The sequence below is a fragment of the Nerophis ophidion genome, linkage group LG11 (genome assembly GCF_033978795.1).
Source record: "Nerophis ophidion isolate RoL-2023_Sa linkage group LG11, RoL_Noph_v1.0, whole genome shotgun sequence".
NCBI lineage: Eukaryota > Metazoa > Chordata > Actinopteri > Syngnathiformes > Syngnathidae > Nerophis > Nerophis ophidion.
In genome coordinates, this window is record NC_084621.1 from 46,797,136 (window position 1) to 46,815,151 (window position 18,016).

Genomic DNA, 18,016 nt, shown 5'->3' on the forward strand with positions numbered 1-18,016 from the left:
CCCGCACGCCGTACGTTTGACATCAGTAGCCATAGAATGGTTTTGATCTTGGCAGCTTCCACAGTCTGTGCTGATTAATTGTATTTGCATTTTCTTCTCCCAGTATTGTTGGCGTTCTGATGGATCAACATATATTCTGCATACTCATGAATACAGACACCTAAATAGATTGCACTCCATATTTTGGTCACTTAAGAGACGCAAATCTCTGCGCACAGGTTTAAAAGATCAGCTTCGCATGTGCAATCAAGTTTGCACGTGCCTTAATACACGCAAACCTTTAGTAGAACAGGCCAAAAGGGTAAAGATTTTCGTACTTGTTTTAATCTGTTGAGTATGAATCAAAACAAACACTTAAACTTAGTGTCATTTAAAAATATTTATATATCAAATGTATTTTTACCTCTGGTTAATTAATTCTCCCAGTTTGAACCAATAGTTCAGTCAGAATTTTCATAATTTGATCTTTCACTCAGGAGCTGCATGTAACAGCAAAACGTGTCTCTAGTGAGGTGCATTCAACTGAAGTCATTGCTGCTTCAAAATGCCTGCTGGCCATTTCTCTTTGGTTTCTTCTGGGCTCCACTTACAGCAGTATGGGGGTGGCGTTATGAATTCTGAATGTATCATACGCAGAACTTGTCATTCTTAAATCTGATCATTGTAAAAACAGCTGTCTTGTCTTTTTTTTTCACAGGCAACTCAAATCATGGGTTTTATTCCGGATCCCATAACCCCTCTGGCTCCTATTCCACGGGGAACGGTCCAGTCATCATCACACCTGGCGTTGCCACAATCCGCCGCACCCCCTCCTCAAAACCCTCTTCCCGCCGCGCAGGCTCACTTGGTTCTGGTCCTATTCCTATTCGCACACCTGTCATCCCGGTAAAAATTCCAACAGTCCCTGACATGTCGGGGGTGGCAAACGGGAGCAGGAGCGTCGAGGAGATAGGGACAGAGAGTTCCGAGAATGCTGGTACACTGCCTGTGGCGTCTTGGAGCGGTCAGGCTTCCACCAACCCTCCCACTGTCCCGCTGCCCAACCAGCTGGCCCAGCGGCACCCCCACAATGAGCCAGTAGGAGCCAAGGCAGGGGAGAGCGCAGATGGCAGCATGTTGTCGGCCATCCGCAAGGGCGTCAAGCTCAAGAGGACCCTCACTAATGACCGCTCTGCACCACGTGTTGCGTAGTGCCATTCATTAACTTCTTATTGTGTATTCAGCAAGCAAATGTTCCTCCTTTTAGATGCCATGTTTCTTGTTCCACTGTGAGAATACCTCCCTACTAAAAGTATTCGGCAGTGAGATCATGTCTCCTGACAAAAACAAATATAAAAAATACAAACACTGTATATAACAAATAGAGCAATTGCAGAACCACATCTGGTACATCCTGCACCACAAGACAGTCTCAGAAGATGTTAAATTGGACATTTCGGGACAAAAAAACTGACGTGTTTTGCCGATTTGAATCCATAGCTGTGCAATTACAGAGGTTAATGTTGGTTAATGTTCCACACGAGGAGGCTATTTGAACATTGGACAACAAGAAACGAGGTGGATAAATCCAGAGAATGAGACTTTATTTTTAGGGCATTTTAGCAGCTGCACACAGATGTGCTCAAAGCTGTCCTCCGTCCTGTGTCCTTTTAATTCGTCCGCAACACCACTGTGACACCTTTGACAGCTTAAAGGGGCGTCAAGTCTGCCGTCCTAGTTAAGGATGGGGACTGCATCGTCAAGCATCACATAAAGGAGGCTTCTATGTAAAGAGTCACACGTTGACCTATGAATTGATTTGTTGCTTTAGTGTTATGTCTATGATTTGTAAACTTTTGTTGCCAAAAAGTGTGTTGCTGCTTCTCACATTGGGTCTCAACACTTCTGTCAGAATCTTCCCTTTTTAAAATAGGAATCTCAATGTCAGCCTTTTTGTACAAACATGTTCTTTATCTAGATGTTGTTTGGGGCATCACTTTGTTTAAGTTTGTTCTATCCAAGTTTAATATGAGCTGCAATATTTGCACGCCAAGGTTTGTACAGTACAGCCCCTTTATATTTTAGCATTTATTGTCCATACTGTCTGTTGCAGCAGTGATGTAGTTCATAAACCTTACTAAAGTCGGTGGGGAAAAAACACTATAAGCGAATTGGGAAAAGGTTATGAAAGTCATTAATTGTAATATGTAAATAACGGCAATGTAGCATTTAAGATTTTTCCATCCGTCACGTGTGGACATTTTGTGTTTGAGATACTGTAGAGAATGACAACAAGTAGATACTTCCTGTGTGTACAATCACAACACAATCCTTTGTATATAGGACGTCCTGTGGGAGCACAATGAGGCTTTACTTAACAGTTTGTGCACATTTCAGTTCAAGCACTGTGAGACCATGCTGACTAACAATGTATCAGACTTGTAAATAACTGTCGGAGCAATTTAAGTTATTTCTCTCTTCATTGTATACTCCCAGCTATTACATTTGGCTCTATTCATGCACATACAGTCTGATGATGTGTGATGAATTCTATTTTACTACCATTGATTTGTTTGTGGCGTCAGTGCTATGAATTACTTTGGGCCCCTTATTTCACACCTGCATATAGCAACTAGAATGTATGGAGCCAGCTGGTTAGGAGGTAAATCACAGTCATAATAAAAAAATGTGTCTGACCTGAGGTCACTGCTCACAAATATTGGCTGTGTAATGGACATACTTCATCGCAATTACTGTCCTGATGATACAGACTTATTTGGCGCGGTCAAGAGCATGTAGTTTCCCAACAATGTTTAATCTCTAACCTGATTTACTCCCCCAAAGATGTGTGATGGATTATATTCAAACACCAAGAAGGCATCTACATCTGTTGATGTGACCAACCCTGAATAATGCATTTACCTCCATACTGTTACATTTCAAGCAATGGTTGTACAGGTGAAACAACACCTTTTATTTGTCAATATTGTTGAATGTCTAAAAGTCCTATTATCCACCTTTGTATTTAAATTGCCAGTATATCGATTATATATTATATCGGAGTTCCTTGTTTGTGTGTATAATGATATATATATTAAAAAAAAGGCTTTACTGTACAATGTAAGTAGTTGATTTTAGTAGAGTTGTCCTGTACCTCCACAGTGCAACAGGCAAAGATGCAATTTTATTTCCAATACTTTAATGGTTGTTTACAGCTTTAGCAATATAATAAAAACAAGAAATGTGCTTGACTGGTTTTGTGAATGTGTATACATATACAGTGAAGAAAATAAGTATTTGAACACCCTGCTATTTTGCAAGTTCTCCCACTTAGAAATCATGGAGGGGTCTGAAATGTTCACGGTAGGTGCATGTCCACTGTATGAGAGATAACCTAAAAAGAAAAATCCAGAAATCACGATCTATGATTTTTTTTAACAATTTATTCGTGTGATACAGCTGAAAAAAAAGTATTTGAACACCTGTCTATCAGCTAGAATTTTGACTCTCAAAGACCTGTTTGTCCGCCTTTAAAAGTCCTCCACTCCACTGTATTATCCTGAATCAGATGCACCTGTGTGAGGTCGTTAGCTGCATAAAGACACCTGTCCACCCCATTCAATCTGTAGGACCCAAACATTCAGCATGGCTAAGAGCAAAGAGCTGTCCAAAGACACCAGAGACAAAATTGTACAACTCCACAAGGATGGAAAGGGCTCTGGAGAAATTGCCAAGCAGCTTGGTGAAAAAAGGTCCACTGTTGGAGCAATCATTAGAAAATGGAAGAAGCTAAACATGACGGTCAATCTCAATCGGGATGGAGCCCGACGCAAGATATCTTGGTGGGATCTCAGTGATACTAAAAAAGGTGAGGAATCAGCCCAGGACTACACGGCAGGACTTGGTCAATGACCTGAAAAGAGCCGGGACCACTGTTTCCATGGTCACTGTTGGTAATACACTAAGACGTCATGGTTTGAAATCATGCATGGCACAGAAGGTTCCCCTGCTTAAACCAGTACATGTTAAGGCCAGTCTTAATATTAAATTTGCTAATGACCATTTGGATGATCCAGAGTAGTCATGGGAGAAAGTTTTGTGGACAGATGAGACCAAAATTTACCTTTTTGCTCATAATTCCACTATGCGTGTTTGGAGGAAGAAGAATGATGCGTACCATCCTTACTGTGAAGCGTGGAGGTGGTAGCATCATGCTTTGGGGGTGATTTTCTGCTCATGGGACAGGACGACTGTACTCTATTAAGGAGAGGATGACCGCAGCCATGTATTGTGAGATTTTGGCCAAAAACCTCCTTCCCTCAGTCAGATCATTGAAGATGAGTCGTGGCTAGATCTTCCAACATGACAATGACCCAAAGCACACAGCCAGGAAAACCAAGAAGTGGCTTCATGAGAACCATATCAAGGTTCTGGAGTGGCCTAGCCAGTCTCCAGACCTAAATCCAAATGAAAATCGTTGGAGGGAGCTGAAAGTCTGTGTTACTCAGTGACAGCCCAGAAAGCTGACTGATCTAGAGAAGATCTGTGTGGAGGAGTGGGCCAAAATTCCTCCTGCAGTCTGTGCAAACCTGGTGAAGAACTATAGGAAACCTTTGACCTCTGTAATTGCAAAGAAAGGCTACTCCACCAACTATTAATATTGGTGTTCAAATACTTATTTTCAGCTTCATCACACAAATAAATTGTTACAAAAAATAATAGATTGTGATTTCTGGATTTTTGTTTTTAGGTTATCTCTCATACAGTGGACAGACCCCTCCATGATTTCTAAGTGGGAGAACTTGCAAAATAGCAGTGTTCAAATACTTATTTTCTTCACTGTATATATATATATTTTTTTACCTCTCTGTATTATGTTTTTAGATCCATTTAGGCTTAATTCTGGCCCGTCATTACATGAGGCATTTAAGCCACCAGGGGTCACTGTTGCCCTTGCTATTCATGACTCCCGCACTTGCCTTATTGAGCTTTATTTATGAAGCTGCATTATTACATACCTTGATCATTTATTAAAACAACAATCAAATATTACAGATTACACAAGTGCCTATTCACAAGTCTTCCCTGTGTTGGAAAAACGTACTGTAGTTTTTTTTTTTTTCAACTAGGAGTCATATGTTCTTGTTCGAGTGACGTCATTAAAGTAGGAATGTGATCACACCCAAGCAGGGTTGGTTGGCGCACTTTACACTTTAGTGTGAATTGCTCATCATCAAACCATACTGAAGCTCGAAGGTGAGACATTTATTGTGACAACCAGTCCCATCGCTAGGATGGTTGTCTCAATGGTATTTTAATGGGGAAAATATTAGGCAAAGCTAAATTTGAAAGTTTAGTTGCAGTGACAAATTTATAACTTATTGCATTTTAACACAAAATAAGCAAAGGACAATTTTAGGCCAGTCTTTATATGTGATATGTATGAATGAGTACTGTATATGTGACAAAAACCCTAATTGGCAAAACTAACCATTAGCTGGCCAACTAATAACAATCCATATAATAGATTTCCCTTCTCATATTTTGTTTTAGTTTTAAACACATCGTGTTAAAGCCTAGAGGAGAAAAACTGGAGAGATTATTATTTACAATTTAAATAATTAAAGGACCATGTAGGTGAGCTCTGATCCCAATAATTGAGATTAAGTGTCATAAATGTATGTTATTTTTTTAAATCATGACTCCACGCTAAAAAAAGGCGCTTTTGTAACCCACCTGTTTTGAAAATGTGTCACTACTTTTTTTATACCAAACAATATATTGGAAGAATCTGTTGGAATCGCAAGTCTTGTTGAATCGAGAGTCGAATCGTCACCTCAAAAAAGCACTGTTGTATAAAGAGGCATTTCATGAGAATAGAATAGAATAGAATAGAAAGTACTTTATTGATCCCTGGGGAAAATTCAGCACCACAGTTCGCTCACAATAAACAATAATAATCCATCCATTTTCTACCGCTTATTCCCTTTTGGGGTCGCAGAGGGCGCTGGCGCCTATCTCAGCTACAATCGGGCGTAAGGCGGGGTACACCCTGGATCAGTCGCCACCTCATTGCAGGGCTAAACAATAATAATAAGAAATAATATATGACATATATTATATATATATAGAGAGAGAGAGAGAGAGAGAGAGATCCCTGGGGGGAATTCAGCACCACAGTTCGCTCACAATAAACAATAATAATAAATAATATATGACATATATTATACATATATATATTGATAATATAAATATATTCTACACATATTCTACATTTAAGTGCAGTCAAGTGCATTATGGAATACTCTTCATTTAAATACAGTATTAGAACTATTCCCAGTAAAAAAAAAGCATTTAAGAAACATGTAAAGTCACTTTTTAGACTTAAGAGTTAATCTTTCCTGTTATCAGTTTGAGATCTTGTATTATTATTATTATAGTTATTATTATTTTCTCTTTCCCTTTTACCTTTCTTTTATTGTGACTGGATTTGTTTATGTTCTGTAACTGGATCTTTATACTGTTATTATTTTAGTTAGTTTTTGAGGATTTTCTTTTGCTTTTCCTTTTTCCTTTCTTTTGTTTGTAATTGGATTTGTGTCTGTTTTGTAACTGGATCTGTGTTTTATTATTTTACTAAAGATTGCAGTGTAAAGATGTATACTACGTACCAGTATTTTTGGAACTGGTTCCTAATTGGGTCGGTCCAAGAAGACTGCTAAGATTCGAGACAAGTGGTTCTCAAATGGTGATGTAACACAGTGGTGAACATGCCCTTTCCCAACTATTTTGGCACGTGTTAAGGACCCCTGGAAGACTCGCCTGACGTTTGAGCCTCGGCTAATGGGGATCCTCAATATAAACAATCAAGAATCGAATCGCGACTTGTTGTTCGATTCTCATCCCTAATAATTAGAGTGATAACCAACCTTGTTCTAAGTTATGTTAAATGTTATTGTCCAATAGTGAAGTTTAAACTTAAACAGATGTAATTTAAACACTGTACTAAAATGTAAAGTAGTGATTTAATAAATAGTCGATGCTCCCTGAACGTGCCTACGTCATTACATGACGTACTTACCATGCGCGCATGAAAGCTGCTCTCTGATTGGTCACTTTCTGTCAACGCTTCCAGCGGCTCGAGTGCTCCTCTCCCATCCGCCTCTCACGGTACTGTCCGCCCGAAGGTTACACTCTCTCGCCTCCGCCCTGACAGTATGTCGTTTTACCACAATATTACCATCAAAATGGTCGCTTTTGACGTGGTTTTTGTCGTCAGCTCCTAACCTTAGGCCCAGGGACGAAAAGAAGACGCGTATGCGTCGAAACAACCGCTCTCTTTAGACGCTTTATCCCGTGTTGGACGGGACAGCTGAGCACCGACTGAAGGTAAGTTGATTTAAAGCATTTTTAACATCACTCTTATATATTTATTCATATTTATGTTCAAGCCACGCCTTCCATAAACCCACGTGACCGTTTGAAGTGTTTTAGGACATAATAATCATCTCCCTCCAGCCTTCTGACCCTTAGCACTCGCCCCTGTTCCCCCTGAGATGCTGCCCAGCCTGCGCGGAGTCCTGCGGCCCGTCCGCCACATGAGAGCCGGGAGCGGGCCCCTCCGAGCCGGACTGCTTAGCCAGCAAGCTCCCTCCTCCCTGCCCAGCCCGTGTCTGTACCGGCATCTGGGCACACACCCGCTGAAGGAACCCGTGGAGCCCCTCAACTCTCCCCGCGGGGCCAAGGAGTTTATTTACAGCCTCCATCCGACGGAGCGCACCTGCCTGCTGCGGGAGCTGCACAAGTTCGAGTCCATTGCCATCGCTCAAGGTGGGTGTGCAGCTGTAATTGTATAAACATGAATACAAAGCCAGTTATTGTAGTTTGCATCGGTGGAGAACTGCACTGCGTCATACTAAGATGGTTTTAATATTTTGGGTAACCTTGTTTCAGAATAAGAGTATGCAAAATACAACCCTATTAAACATACTGATAGAGGACAAGGGGTGTCGTAGCAAATTCTGGTCCACTATTGAAGGGATCTATTATGCAAAACCAACTTTTCCTACCAAGGCACCTGTTTTTGTGTATTTGGGCTCTTCATAGGGCAGCTCAGAATACAATACGGAAGTACTGGGTTCGATCCCCGGGCTCAGGATCTTTCTCTGTGGAGTTTGCATGTTCTTCCCGTAACTGTGTGGGTTCCCTCCTAGTACTCCGGCTTCCTCCCACCTCCGAAGACATACACCTGGGGATAGGTTGATTGGCAACAATAAATTGGCCTTAGTGTGTGAATGTGAGTGTGAATGTTGTCTGTCCATCTGTGTTGACCCTGTGATGAGGTGGCGACTTGTCCAGGGTGTAACCCGCCGCCAGCCCGAATGCAGCTGAGATTGGCTCCAGTGATCCTCCGCGACCCCGAAAGGGATAGAAAATGGATGGATGGATGAATAAAATGCCAGTTTTAATTTGCATCGGCGGATAACTGCACTGCGTCATACTAAGATGTTTTTAATATTTTAGTTAACCTTGTTTCAGAATAAGAGTATGCAAAATACAACCTTATTAAACATATTGTTAAAGAGGACCAGCGGTGTGGTAGATAATTATTGTCCACCATTAAAGGGATCTATTATTCAAAACCAACTTGTCTTACCTATAGGTACCTGTATTTGTGTATTTTGACTCTGCATAGGGCAGCACGGAATACATTAGGGAAGTACTGGGTTCGATCCCCGGGCTTGGGATCTTTCTGTGTGGAGTTTGCATGTCCTCCCCGTGACTGCGTGGGTTCCCTCCTGGTATTCCGGCTTACTCCCACCTCCAAAGACATGCACCTTGGGAGAGGTTGATTGGCAACACTAAATTGGCCCTAGTGTGTGAATGTTGTCTGTCTATCTGTGTTGGCCCTGTGATGAGGTGGCGACTTGTTCAGGATGTATGCCGCATACCGTCCGAATGCAGCTGAGATGGGCTCTAGCGATCCCCCGCGACCCCAAAAGGGAAAAGCGGTAGTAAATGGATGGCTGGATGGATGAATAAAATGCCAGTTTTAGTTTGCATCGGTGGATAACTGCACTGCGTCATACTAAGATGTATTTAATATTTCATTTAGCCTTGTTTCAGAATAAGAGTATGCAAAATACCACCTTATTAAACCTATTGTTAAAGAGGACCAGAGGTGTCGTAGCAAATTCTTGTCCTCCATTAAAGGGATTTATTATGAAAAAACAACTTGTCTTACCTATAGGTACCTGTTTTTGTGTATTTGGGCTCTGCATAGGGCAGCTCGGAATACAATACGGAAGTACTGGGTTCGATCCCCGGGCTTGGGATCTTTCTGTGTGGTGTTTGCATGTTCTTCCCGTGACTGTGTGGGTTTCCTCCTGGTACTCCAGCATCCTCCCACCTCCAAAGACATGCACCTGGGGATAGGTTGATTGGCAACACTAAAGTGGCCCTAGTGTGTGAATGTGAGTGTGAATGTTGTCTGTCTATCTGTGTTGGTCCTGTGATGAGGTGACGGCTTGTCCAAGGTGTACGCCGCCTTCCACCCGAATGCAGCTGAGATAGGCTTCAGCGATCCCCCGCAACCCCGAAAGGGATAAGCAGTAGAAAAAGGGTGGATGGATGGATGGATGAATAAAATGCCAGTTTTAGTTTGTATTGGTGGATAACTCCACTGCGTCATACTAAGATGTTTTTAATACAAACCCTGTTTCTATATGAGTTGTGAAATTGTGTTAGATGTAAATATAAATGGAATACAATGATTTGCAAATCATTTTCAACCCATATTCAGTTGAATATGCTACAAAGACAACATATTTGATGTTAAAACTGATAAACTTTTTTTGTTGTTGCAAATAATCATTAACTTTAGAATTTGATGCCAGCAACACGTGACAAAGAAGTTGGGAAAAGTGGCAACAAATACTGATAAAGTTAAGGAATGCTCATCAAACACTTATTTGGAACATCCCACAGGTGTGCAGGCTAATTGGGAACAGGTGGGTGCCATGATTGGGTATAAAAGCAGCTTCCATGAAATGCTAAGTAATTCACAAACAAGGTTGGGGCGAGGGTCACCAATTTGTAAGCAAATTGTCGAACAGTTTTAGAACAACATTTCTCAAGGATCTATTGCAAGGAATTTAAGGATTGTACCATCCACGGTCCGTAAAATAATGAAAAGGTTTAGTGAATCTGGAGAAATCACTGCACGTAAGCGATGATATTACAGACCTTTGATCCCTCAGGCGGTACTGCATCAAAAACCGACACCAGTGTGTAAAGGATATCACCACATGGGCTCAAGACCACTTAATAAAACCACTGTCAGTAACTACAGTTGGTCGCTACATCTGTAAGTGCAAGTTAAAACTCTACTAGGCAAAGCCAAACCCATTTATCAACAACACCCTGAAACACCGGCGGCTTGGCTGGACCCGAGCTCACCTAAGATGGACTGATGCAAAGTGGAAAGGTGTTCTGTGGTCCACATTTCAAATTATATTCGGAAACTGTGGATGTGGTGTCCTACGGAACAAAGAGGAAATTAACCATCCGGATTGTTATAGGCGCAAAGTTCAAAAGCAATTATCTGTGATGGTATGGGGGTGTATTAGTGCCCAAGGCATGGGTAATTTACACATCTGTGAAGGCCCCATTATTGCTGAATGGTCCATACAGGTTCTGGAGAAACATATGTTGTCATCCAAGCAACGTTATCATGGACACCGCTGCTTATTTCAGCAAGACAATGCCAAGCCACGTGTTACAACAGCGTGGCTTCGTAGTAAAAGAGTGCGGGTACTTTCCTGGCCCGCCTGCAGTCCAGACATGTCTCCCATCGAAAATGTGTGGCGCATTATGAAGCGTAAAATACGACAGCGGAGACCCCAGACTGTTGAACAACTTAAGCTGTACATCAAGCAAGAATGGTAAAGAATTCCACTTTCAAAGCTTCAACAAATAGTTTCCTCAGTTCCCAAACGTTTATTGAGTGTTGTTAAAAGAAAAAGTGATGTAACACAGTGGTGAACATGCCCTTTCCCAACTACTTTGGCACGTGTTGCAGCCATGAAATTCTATTTATTTAGCAAAAAAAAAAAGTTTATGAGTTTGAACATCAAATATCTTGTCTTTGTAGTGCATTCAATTGAATATGGGTTGAAAAGGATTTGCAAATCATTGTATTTCGTTTATATTTACATCTAACACAATTTCCCAACTCATATGGAAACGGGGTTTGTATTTTAGTTAACCTTGTTTCAGAATACGAGTATGCTAAATACAACCTTATTAAACATATTGTTAAGGGGTGTCGTAGAAAATGATTGTCCTCCATTAAAGAGATCTATTATGCAAAACCAACTTGTCTTACCTATAGGTACCTGTTTTTGTGTATTTGGGCTCTGCATAGGGCAACGGAATACAATACGGAAGTACTGGATTCGATCTCCGGGCTCGGGATCTTTCTGTGTGGAGTTTGCATGTTTTTCCCGTGACTGTAGGGGTTCCCTCCGGGTACTCCGGCTTCCTCCCACCTCCAAAGACATGCACCTGGGGGTAGGTTGATTGGCATCACTAAATTGGCCCTAGTGTGTGAATGTTGTCTGTCTATCTGTGTTAGCTGTGTGATGAGGTGGCGACTTGTCCAAGGTGTAGATCGCATACCGCCCGAATGCAGCTGAGATAGGCTCCAGCGATCCCCCGCGACCCTGAAAGGGATAAGCGGTTGAAAATGGATGGATGGATGAATTAAATGCCAGTTTTAGTTTGCATTGGTGGAGAACTGCACTGCGTCATACTAAGATGTTTTTAATATTTTAGTTAACCTTGTTTCAGAATAAGAGTATGCATAATACAACCCTATTAAACTGCTGCTCCAGTTGGACTTTCTCTCCGTAAAAGTTCGCACTTCCCTCTTAATATTTACACATTTTGTAGATTGCTGTCCGCGGGTATATCTGGAATATGTTAAATTGACGTCCACATTGCAGACATGCTGATTACACTGCAGACCATCGCGTGGGTCTTGTTTATGTCACATCTATTTTCTGCAATACTGTTTTCGGTGGTCAAATTTTCGGCGCATCTTTTGTAAATAGTGCACAAATAATAGCCTGTATATATCCATGTATACTGTAATAACCTGCTGGTGGTATTGTTCTCTGTTTGTGGGGTTTCGATTTCATGTTTAATTTTCCCATGATCACAAATACACCTTCTGTGTCTGAAAGCAGATTAGCGGAGAGTGAGAAAGTGCTGTTGTGTGTCAGAGGAAGCACAAAGCGAAAGTCTTTTCACGGGATGTAAAACCTTTTGGATTTGGGCCGGATTTTAGCATAAGCTTGGCAATAAAAGTGAAAATAGTGAGTCTGACTTTTGACTTCTTATTGAAGTTAAAATACATGATATGTGTTTTATTTGTTTTCACGTTAGCAAGTATTTTGCTGTGGCGATGCGCCACGTTCAGTTACATTAAGGGGAAACCCTGCATCAGTGCAGGTGGAAGGACATTAGATGAGAAGGAATAACACAGAAGGTTGCCAACAGTAGCCATAATAACATTTTCCCTGCCTGAACTAGATACCTTACCCTGAAATTCTAAACAAGTATGTTCACCTAACTGTGATGTCAAAAAAAATAATTCAAAACCGTGTGCAAGCATGTGCCAAAATGCATGATCCTTAATGATTTGACACTTTGACATTTTTTAACACAAGTATCCACCAACATTGTGAACAACATTTATAAGTCAGCAAAGAGGAACACCATTATAGGTCCCTTTTTAAAATGACGCCTCAGCTACACATTATTGTAAAGAAGGATTTTGATCCATCTGTCCATCCATCCATTTTCTATGTCATGTGTCTTCATCAGTGTCAGGAAGGAGCTGGAGGCTATCCCTGCTGACTAACGGTACGAAGTATGATTCAACCTTGCCTGGGGCCTCATGTACAGAGAGTTGTGTGGCTTTCTACTAAAAATGGACGTACGATCATCTCCAGAAAATGGCGTACACACGTAAAAAGTCAGATGTATTAAAGTGTTTGCACGTACAAATCCACATTTCTTTGTTACGTCGCAATTTACTTGGAATCTACCGCAAACGTGTGCGTGGCTTTGAACGCCCAGGCCACGCATTGCCCAATGACGGCTCAGTAGGAGGTGCTTCTTTCCCCTGCTACGAAAAACAGCCCACAGGCTGAAATAAATAAATAAATATTTGGTCGGCATCAGGAACAAAGTGAAGAAGATGGATGTACAGTACATCGCCAAAACAGACGTGTGTAGCTAAAGTATCCACAGCCTGTAGAAATGTGCCTACGACAGCTATGAAGTTGATGTGAGGAATTGCTCATTTCCACGTCAACGTCAGTTTTGTTACATCTCAACTCTGCCGTGAAAAATGGCATACATCAGATTTTTGTGCGTACGCAAGCTTGATACATGAGTAAAACTATAGACGGTTTGGTCTACCGTTTTAAATTAAAATGATTGAAAAAACGTACTTGATAACTCACAGACTCGCCACCGCCAGCTCGCTAGCTTAAATGCTAATATGAAAACAAGAGAGATTAACGTCTGTCTCCAATCAAACAACATACCTCAATCCAAATTTATATGAATAAACACAATGCTGTCTGCTTAACTAAGATATTCAATTGTGCACATTGAACCTACAAGCTGTGCTATATTAGAACAGAGTGATTGGTTTATATTAAGAGGAATACGAGACAGAGGTGTTTTTACGGTGTGTTCAAGGACCCCTGAACTCAGTAGGATGTCATAACGCCCACTGGAAATAATAAATAATAGTCCATTTTATTTGTTACAGCACAATGGTACAGGGATTAGTGCATGTGCCTCACAATACGAAGGTCTTGGGTGTGATCCTGAGCTCGAGATCTTTCTGTGTGGAGTTTGCATTTTCTCACCGTAACTGTGTGGTTTCTCTTTCTCACACCTCCAAACACATGCACCTAGGGATAGGTTGATTGGCAACACTAAATGGTCCCGAGTGTGTGAATGTGAGTGTGAATGTTGTCTATCTGTGTTGGCCCTGCGATGAGGTGGCAGCTTGTCCAGGGTGAACCCCGCCTACCGCCCGAATGCAGCTGAGATAGGCTACAGTACAAACAGATATTTAAAACGATGTAAGCTGAGTCATTGACACCGATAAAAGAGGATAAAACACTGTCAAAATAGTGGGTTTTCTATGTGTGTCTTATTTATTTTAATTATTTTAAAAAATTCGGTCAGAAGATTTCAGCGTCTGTGTATACGTATTTTTTGAGCACGTTCAACAATACCGCAATAACCGTGATCATTTTGGTCACAATTACTGTAATATAAAACATTTTTACATCCCTATCACACACAGAAACACAAATGTTTGGCTCCCTGCTTGAAGGGAAAATAACCTCTTGATAGGACTGGGCGTTTATACGATCTTGATAGATCATCGGTATTAATTTGAGTTTGATCACGGTGATCAGCTGTTACTACAATTACCTCGATAACACATGGCAGAAATGTCTGTTAGAAGATACCGCAGTAGTAAACTGTAGGGAAGCAATGGTGCACTGTATAATCCTGCACGGGACAATCTGCCTTTATTGACCGTGATCCTGTGCTTGTCTGTCAATGTGTGTGTGTGTGTGATTGTGTTTGTGTTTTTGTACGTGTGATTATGTGAACGTGTTTGTGTCTGTGTTTGTGCGTGCAACAATCTCTGTCCACCGTTACAAAAGTCAGGCTCGTCATGACATAATTCAACCTCTTCCCCCTTACACCGCTGGCAGAGCAGCCCAGAAGAATAAAATAAAAACATTTTACCAACACACAACATTAAAGGAGCAGCAACAATGTTTACCATACAGCGTCATGAAGGTACTGAAAAAATGACCATATGCTTCGTTTACATCAGTTTCACTGTACACATTATTCCATCATTGTTCTTTTAGATCAGCCGTCCACTTTCTACCGCTTGTCCCTTTCGGGGTTGCGGGGTTTGTCATAAATGTTTGTCATCCATGTTCCTCTTCTTGTATGTTCCATTATGGATTGTGAAAACTGGTAGATGATCACTAATATCAGAAATTATCAGAACACTTGTAGTATTCCATCCATCCATCCATTTTCTACCGCTTATTCCCTTCCGGGGTCGCGGGGGGCGCTGGCGCCTATCTCAGCTACAATCGGGCGGAAGGCGGGGTACACCCTGGACAAGTCGCCACCTCATCGCAGGGCCAACACAGATAGACAGACAACATTCACACTCACGTTCACACACTAGGGCCAATTTTAGTGTTGCCAATCAACCTATCCCCAGGTGCATGTCTTTGGAAGTGGGAGGAAGCCGGAGTACCCGGAGGGAACCCACGCATTCACGGGGAGGACATGCAAACTCCACACAGAAAGATCCCGAGCCTGGATTTGAACCCAGGACTGCAGGACCTTCGTATTATGAGGCAGACGCACTAACCCCTCTGCTTTCTGAAGTATCATGCATTTTTTGCGATGTTAGCATTTGTTTTGGTTAGATGGTCATTTGTACCTTTCAGTTTATGTCCTTGTAAGTACAATTTTATTTTTCCTGTTCACAAATCTCTTTATGATGGCCGGTCTATTGGCCTTTTTGGGCAGCGGGTGACACGCCTCAATGCACTGCAGGTCCATGTCTTACCTCTTTCTCAGTTGACACTTCCTCTAGCTCTTTGGCAGTGTCTTCGTTGTCAGTTGTTCCTGCAACAGCTAGTGCGTACGATATCGGCTTGATCTCCGGCCAAGTGATGACCACATCAATCACGCGGGAATATTGTTCCAGATCGTTCACTTGTTGCTCCAGATCTGAGATGCGCCGATCTTACTCATTGTTCTGGAACCGCAGCACCTTGATTTCAGATAGCAGGTCGAGGAGCTGCCTCTGCTGTGTTCGGATAGTTCTTACGGGCGGCATAGCTCGGTTAGTAGAGTGGCCGTGCCAGCAATTTGAGGGTTGCAGGTTCGATTCCCGCTTCTGCCATCCTAGTCACTGCCGTTGTGTCCTTGGGCAAGACACTTTACCCACCTGCTCATAGTGCCACCCACATTGTTTAAAATTCTAACTTAGATATTGGGTTTCACTATGTAAAGTGCTTTGAGTCACTAGAGAAAAGCGCTATATAAATATAATTAAATTAAATTCAATTCAATACATATTCGGCCAAGAAGTCAAGAGATTTCTTGATCTCTTCAATCTCGTCCACTGGAAGGCTTCTTTTGGAGGGCATGGTTTGTGATGACAAGCTAAAAAATAACAAAAGAACTTTGAGAGAAAAAAAGATTGTCATTATGTGTCAATAATAGTAACACAGACACTTGTAGACATCTTAGCATACTAGCTAATGCTAAAGACGCTAGCTTCATTACATTATGATAGCATGTACGAGTATGCATGAAAATACTCTTACAGACATCACACATGAGACTGTTTAGTAAGTATGAATTGTTACAGTATTTTATTTGATTTTTTACAAACATTGCTTGGAGTGATGTATGAAGAATCCTTCCGAGCTGAAAAGCTATGGACTTGTTTTACTTCCGGTTTATGGCATTAAAACAAAAAGTAAATGTTCAGCCCTCAGCACTTGCAGTGAGCAAACTCATCCAAAAGATGGCGCCACAGCACAAACAACAACACATCATTATAGGGTTTCTGCTTGTTTAATGAAAGTTGTTGAACACAAAAGATTATAGCCATTAGTGAAGAAAAATCCATTAATTGGCTGCAGATTTTTATAAGCCTTACGGTTCGAAGCGTAGAAAAAAAAGTAGCGGCTTATTGCCCGGAATTTATGGTATATTGACGTTACAGTACTAAACATTATTCAATTACCCCACTGTTTATGTTTTTAGCATTATTTTAATTAAAAGAAAGGGTTCCATGGTAAGTTATGTCGCTAAGTGCATCACTGGCATACCAAAATATGACGCTGCAAATCTTGGTATAGGCGAGGAGACATAATGCATTGATCAAAAGATCAGCTGAATGAGTCAGTAGAGGACAACAATGACAAAGGGGCTCTCAGCATTGTGTCTGAGGGAAGGATGATTGTGTATCCCTGCTGCCTTTCAGAGCAAAGAGTCATTGTTCTGAGATGGTTTTGTGCTTCTGCTTCATCCTGGCATTGCAAGCTCAACAAAAAACTTAAATCATCAGCTTTCAGTGAAAAGTCATCGCTAACAAATATAAACAAGAATGGCTCACATTTAAGTACAGTACATCTCTGACTTCAGCAGTACAGTACAATTTTATAGGTAAGGATACTTGCTCAGGTCTTCATGGTGGCAGTGGGGTTAGTGCGTCTGCCTCACAATACGAAGGTCCTGCAGTCCTGGGTTCAAATCCAGGCTCGGGATCTTTCTGTGTGGAGTTTGCATGTTCTCCCCGTGAATGCGTGGGTTCCCTCCGGGTACCCCGGCTTCCTCCCACTTCCAAAGACATGCACCTGGGGATAGGTTGATTGGCAACACTAAATTGGCCCTCGTGTGTGAATGTGAGTGTGAATGTTGTCTGTCTATCTGTGTTGGCCCTGCGATGAGGTGGCGACTTGTCCAGGGTGTACCCTGCCTTCCGCCCGATTGTAGCTGAGATAGGCGCCAGCGCCCCCCGCGACCACGAAAGGGAATAAGCGGTAGGAAATGGATGGATGGATGGATACTTGCTCATACATAATAAACAAACCTCCTTTCTCAGCATAAAGTTGACCCCCAACACAAAACACTCCTCTGAACTTAACATTTTTGCTACATAGTAAAAATAACTGCTTTAATGTGCAAATTCATTCCTTACCTGTTTGTGAGCAAATGCGCCCCCATGCCCATATCTCACTTGCTGAGTGTGTTGTCGTGTGCAGTTTCCAGCAATATTTTCCAACGGCGTAGATTCTGTTTGTATAAATAACAGAACGCTGATTGCCGTACAGTCCTAAAACAGAACAACCAATTTCCGGTGCCGTGCAGTCAATGGTACCAATCTTTGACA

General features: G+C 41.7%; 2 protein-coding genes across 12 annotated transcripts in view; both read left to right on the plus strand.

Moving 5' to 3' along the window:
- The window catches only part of LOC133562200 (protein MTSS 1-like), a 91,716-nt gene extending 88,491 nt beyond the window's left edge, over positions 1–3,225 (plus strand). For all 7 annotated transcript variants that reach the window (XM_061916160.1, XM_061916161.1, XM_061916163.1 and 4 more), the window contains one exon: positions 698–3,225. In XM_061916160.1, the coding sequence (XP_061772144.1) occupies positions 698–1,191 (494 nt within the window). In that variant the 3' untranslated portion in view covers positions 1,192–3,225. The remainder of the gene's footprint in view (positions 1–697) is intronic.
- Positions 3,226–7,055: 3,830 nt separating this feature from the next.
- Positions 7,056–18,016, plus strand: part of LOC133562204 (transmembrane protein 65-like) — a 76,361-nt gene continuing 65,400 nt past the window's right edge. The window contains exons 1-3 of one of the 5 annotated variants that reach the window (XM_061916173.1): positions 7,056–7,149; positions 7,259–7,368; positions 7,498–7,809. In XM_061916173.1, the coding sequence (XP_061772157.1) occupies positions 7,536–7,809 (274 nt within the window). In that variant the 5' untranslated portion in view covers positions 7,056–7,149; positions 7,259–7,368; positions 7,498–7,535. Of the gene's footprint in view, positions 7,369–7,497; positions 7,810–18,016 lie in introns of all 5 variants that reach the window. The other 4 variants (XM_061916175.1, XM_061916171.1, XM_061916174.1 and 1 more) reach the window with 4 other exon arrangements.